The following is a 5,995-nucleotide window of genomic DNA, read 5'->3' on the forward strand; positions in this document are numbered from 1 at the left end:
AGTCATGTACATGCACTGTATACACAAGTTCTGAACATGGTATATGGGAATTGTGTAGAGAAAAGTGTGTTTCTTTGCTGTTAGTGATAAGGAATTAAACAAAAATAGAAAACAATGAGGTGAGACTCCAGCTAATATACATAGTAGTACTGAAAATGCCACTGTCATACAGACATTGACTAGGTTGTCTAAGGAAAACATTACAATTAATAAGGCTAAATAAATACAAATGGATTACGGTTTTCTTGGCTTATGAGAAAAAGATGGTTTGACGTGCTATAAATTATTTGTAAAATCTGAGGGTGAAATTTGTGTCCTGAAGCCACGAATTTTGTGGCAGAAGCAAGAATTACCAATGTAGTACATTGTCTTGGCACCAAGTTGATGCCTTTAACATCATTGTCTGGGAAATGACGTATGGCTTTTGCTCAGAAGGTAGAATGCAAAACACCATTTGATTTTAAAATATTTAATAATCTATAATTTTTCTGTTTGATAATTTGTTAAAAAAAGGAGGTGAACAATTGAGATGTACAAAAATATGATAAATATTGGTATAAATTAAAAGTTTAAAAAATCATATATTATTATAAACTCTAGCATGTTCGTAATATTAGACTTGGGATCTTTGAGAGAGATTGATTTAAATGTTAGGATGTTGAACCTGATAAATTTCTATTTATACCCCCCCAGAAAAAATATAGGGGAACACTGCACCCCCAGTTTCTGAAAGTAATGGGGTACACTGCTGAAAGACCTTTTATATTTGCCACATGCTTAAGAGGTTATCTACTTCTACCAATGTTGGTGGTTACACTTTAACATTTGGTTTTAGGCTCAGAGTTTGTTGTGATTTCTTTTTATATTTAGGCTTGCATTGATAAGGGCCAATGTATCAAAGAAAGCAAGATGAGAACTGTGATGATCATATCTACAGTAAGTTTAATACTGTTATGTTTATACTGTTAACTCTGAAAATCTGCAATAAAAATTGAGGCAGTAACAGTGACAAAATAATATGAATTTATGTATACAGTAGTATTTTGACTTAAGGAAAATTAATTAAATGCTTTTTCTCTCATGAAACAAATAATAATCTAAAGGGGGTTATTCATTTTAACTCCATTGACCTGCTCATATTCTTGTAAGGTGTTTGCTAAAAATGAAACCTGATTAGGTACTTTACCAGCTTGCATGTAAATGATATCCATCTGGACTTTGTCCACAAGGTAATTCCAGCTTGCCTTACTGATATTTATCCTGTTGGAATTTGAATATTGTTAAGCTAACTTGTAGGTCAGTGGCCTCAGAAAATGGTGTGAACTGAGGGTCTTGGTTTAAGCCTAATTTGTTATATTACATAAAGAAGTAAGCTAGTGTGCAAGCAGTAATAATGTCAAGTATGTTGGAACATGCCTATGGCAAGTGTGACATAGTTTTCCCCTTCTCTTTAATTTTAAAGTTGTAACTAAGGTCAGGCCTTACAGTGTACAGAAATAGAGAGTGATTAGTAACAGAATAAATACACAGATTAATTAAATTACCATTGTTATTAACACAGGTATTTAATCCAGTTATAACGTATCTGAGAGTAAAATTGCTTTGTAACAAAAAATGATAATTGTCTTGCTACATACGTGATTAACAATTGATAATTCTTGGAGGAAAAAGATGTCTTGCTAACAATAGTTTTATATTATGTAGACATATCAAAGGTGATGAAGTACAGCCTTAATATGTACATTGTGAGTTATTATATTATTCAATCGTAAAGAATATGTTAAACTTTAATAGTTTGTATACAAACACTAGGAATTTATTATTGTTTTTTTTAGCATTATATTTTTATAGTGCATTTTGGCAAACTTATAAATACATGTTACAAGTGGTCATAAGAAAATAAAAACTAAATTCCTCATTTTTGAAGGGAGAAAGGACTTATCATCAATCTGTCCTCCATTTCATCATTTTATCCTCTTCCATTCTTGGCAGTCTACTCTGCTTCCAAGGTAACAAAAGAACATTCTGGTAATTTTAGTATTAGATCAAGGTGTTGATAATTGTTATTATGAGTTATTTTTTACAGTTCTAGTATCAAACTTGGGCAGTGGTGCTGATTATAAAAGTTCTTTATAAAAATCATCATGCCTGAAAAATACTTCTGAAGTATTCTAATTTTATTTCTACAGATTAAGAAAGACAAAACAAGTGTTACATTGGTGATGAATTTTGTTGTGGTTTGAAGTGCAATGTAATACATTAAAGTTTTCTTACATGCCACATGTATTATATAGTAACTATGATGTAAAGTATCATCAAGGTAATTTTTTATTGATTTATTATTAGTTGATGGTATAGAAGCGGGGTTAAAATTGTTTAAAGTACTTCTTTTAGTACTCTTATGCATTAATATCACCAAGAAAGTTTTTATTCAAAAATATCCAACTTTTTAGTGTACAATTAAATATGTAGAAAAAAATCTTTGCCAACAAAAACAAATGGACAGTGTTTTGGCCAAACAACCCTCATTGAGTCCTGATGAAAATAATTTGGCCAAAACAAAACTGCACATCAGTGAAGATTGATTGCCCAAGCATTGACAATATTCTTATTTTATTTTAATCATTACAGTGATTTTAATTAAGTGTGTGTTTTTGAATTTTATCACACTGGTGCTGTATCAACTTATTTTGTTGTATTGTTTGGCTAATGATAATTAAAGAGCTTCAGTTTGTAAGTATGGGTTTGTAAATAGCTGAAGAGATATCTGCATTGTTCTATTTTGCAAGTATGAGTTTTTAAATGAGTAAAAAAGTATTTGCATTGTTGCTCTACTTTGGAAATATGGGTTTGTAAATGGCTCAAAAAAAGACTTACATGGTTTTTCCTCTTGAACAAATTTACAATGCACAGCACTGATCGTATGGAATTAAAATCAATAATTGTAAAGTGTACAGAGAGAAAATAAAATTATGTAGTGGATTTGAAAAATAACAATTTATGGAATTTTGTGTCTAAATGTAAATGTAAAATTTTTGTAGTTGCTGAGCTGATATGCCAACACGTCAGACAGACCTTGTTTATGAAGATAATGTATCATATTATAAAAATGCAGAGAAATAAGATTGAATGCATAAAAATCCATGTATGCTGTGATTAGAAATTTCTTTTGTAATTACTTACTTAACTAAATGTAACATTATAGTTAAAAGCTGCAGTAGTTCATAAGGTCTGGAAGTAAAAAAATCATTATAATAAATGACAATTTACTGTCTAACTTAAGTGAGAATGTAAGATGTTTCTTTTAAATGATGAAACTTACCTGTGGTTTTAAATCTTTGTAAATTACTGTTTGTTTTGCCTCTAGTGATTAGAATACGCATACAATACACAAGTAAACTAAATGCCATTAGTTATATGTTTATATTTACTGTAAACATGTGCTTGTAAAATTGCAAAGCACATTTATGCAGGATATTTTACTTAATAATTAATATTATGAGGTGCATGCTGCTCAGCTGCGTATGACATTGTACTTAATAACTAATCTTTTGAGGTATGCATTACTTGTCAGTATTGGACAGTGTACTTAATAATTAATTTTGTGAAGTACACTCTGCTCAGCTAGATAGGACAGCATAGTTCATGAATAATATTGTAAGGTATACATTTCTCAGCAGAATTGGACAATGTACTTAATAATTAATCTTGTGAAGTACACAGTGCTCAGCTGATATGCCAATCACTGAGTACTGAACATGAATAGAAATTTACAGTTGCTTTTTTTTATGATAGGCTTATGTGGACTGGTTATCCCGAGCCTTAGATTATGAATACAGATCCAAAGGAATTGTGTTCCAGACACTTCTGCCTTCTTATATTTCCACCAAACCTACTTCTTTTACCAAACCAGGTTATATCATTCCTGATACTTGCACTTTTGTTAATAGTGCTCTGAGCACTGTTGGCACAGCTCGTCGTACAACAGGATATTGGACGCATGGACTTCAAGTTAGTGCATTCCTTTCACATGTTTACAACATTGCTGTTTCTGAGTGATGATTTGCAATTGTTATATATAATATATATTGCCAAACCATGCTTTATATAAAAAAAAGTAATGTTTAAACTGAAAATGAACTTAAACGTTATTGTAAATGGTCAAAGATTACTTCCTAAAGAAGAACATTAGGCAATGTGTAGTGGGTGCTATAGATATATTCATCTTCAATAGTGCTAACTTACATTGGTCAAATGCTTATTAGTTTTATTGAAAGTGCAGTGTTTGAAAAGTAAATAACTTGTTTTGACCAATTATTATCAACAAAGCTTGTGAAGTATAGAAAAGCATTTTATTTGTTAAACTAAACATTACTAATTTCATGTTGCACATTAATTATGGGTTTATTTGAGTTATTTTTGAAATATAGACAGTTGCATATTTATTTATTATCAGAACTTTTCACAGATTTATTCTAATTCAAAATTAAAGTATTTCATCCACACATATGGTAACTATATGCATCAAATTACTAAAAGTTCAGGAAATCAAATAGATTTGAACTTCTTTGAAATTCATACAAAATAGTTTATCAATACCAATGATATTTTTGAAGTCTGATTATGAGGTAATAATAATAAGTCGGCATTCATTACTCAATCTCCAGTAAAATTACTTTGTTTTTATTTCTTTGTAGTGGTGGTGGTGTGAACATCTTCCGGAAAATCTATGGAACCTTTTTTCTTGGATGCTATTGAAGATGCTTGATAATGGCAAATTACAGTTTGACAAGCAGGAGAAGAAACACTCATAAATTGTATTGCTAGTTCAGAAATACTAATTCAGATTTGATAGGAAAATAAAACTTAATTTGCACTTGGCTTAGTTATGCATATAACATGCCTATAACTATGAAGTAGCTGTTACTAATTTATGAAAATTGATCAATAACAAAGCAATTTAAAGTTTACTAGGACACTTGTAAAAATAGAAAAGGTTCTTGAGTAATTATTTTAATGTTTCTTGTAAACTTTCCTTATGATAGAGCAGTTGTTCTGGTTATACTTTTCTTTTGTATCAAGATGTAAAATATAGCATAAGTTGTATTTTCTGATGAACACAAAAGAAAACGTGGTCCAATGAAAATGTTTTATGGGTAACTATAAAACATACAATTGTTTTTTAAAAATAATATGGTTCCAGTTTGTTATTTAATGTTAATATTTTTTGCTATTAACTTAAATTATATATTAATTAAATTTTACTTACATTCAAGAAAATATAGCCATGTATCTGTGAAAAAAATTAAATAATTTGAAATACTATAAAATAGCATGTTGTGACTCTTAAGATGAAAACTAAAGTAATGTAGTGTAAATTATCTTTTTGTATATTTTTTCTATTATTGCTGTAAGTTAATTAAATTTGTATATGTTTGTATAGTAAAAATGTGATGTACTTTCAAATACTTGGTGCTTTATTTTATTTATGAGACATGGTAGTTGGGGGATATGCAAACAACTGTGAAACTTGAAACAATCGTGTATATAAGGTATAGAAAGAACAATAATTAGAAAAAATCCAAACTTCATTTGAATAAGAACTTAAAGTATTGTCATTGCAGAAGCCAGCAAATTTTGTTTTATCTTGTAGTTTGATTTAATTCTCTGCTTTTTTAAGCAACAGGTAATTTTGTAACTGTGAAGAACTGATTTGAAGCTAAGAATGAGAGTCTTAGCCTGAATAACTTAGATTTTGTAGTGTAGGATGCTTTTTTTTCCCTGAAAGGAGGCCTAAGGCCAACTGTTTATACCAATCGCATCACTATAAAGTAGTGTGTTGTCTGTCAGTCAATCAGTAGACACTAGAATAACATCACATAAGGGACACTTAATGTTGTAATTTGTACTTTTGTGATGTCAATAAAATGTATGCATACCATGAATCAAGAGAAGAATTGTGCACTCTGTAGGCTACAACACAGCATGACATATG

The 5,995-nt window shown here is 29.8% G+C and overlaps 1 protein-coding gene across 1 annotated transcript; it reads left to right on the forward strand.

The window, feature by feature from the left end:
* Positions 1–1,927: 1,927 nt before the first annotated feature.
* Positions 1,928–5,995, forward strand: LOC106464709 (inactive hydroxysteroid dehydrogenase-like protein 1; the record flags this gene model as incomplete). The annotated part of the gene is made up of 3 exons (XM_013924864.2): positions 1,928–2,009; positions 3,796–4,011; positions 4,698–5,995. Coding segments are annotated over 3 exons (415 nt in total), but the record flags the coding sequence as incomplete, so codon positions are not given.

This window comes from Limulus polyphemus, unplaced genomic scaffold, assembly GCF_000517525.1.
Source record: "Limulus polyphemus unplaced genomic scaffold, Limulus_polyphemus-2.1.2 Scaffold1724, whole genome shotgun sequence".
Lineage (NCBI taxonomy): Eukaryota > Metazoa > Arthropoda > Merostomata > Xiphosura > Limulidae > Limulus > Limulus polyphemus.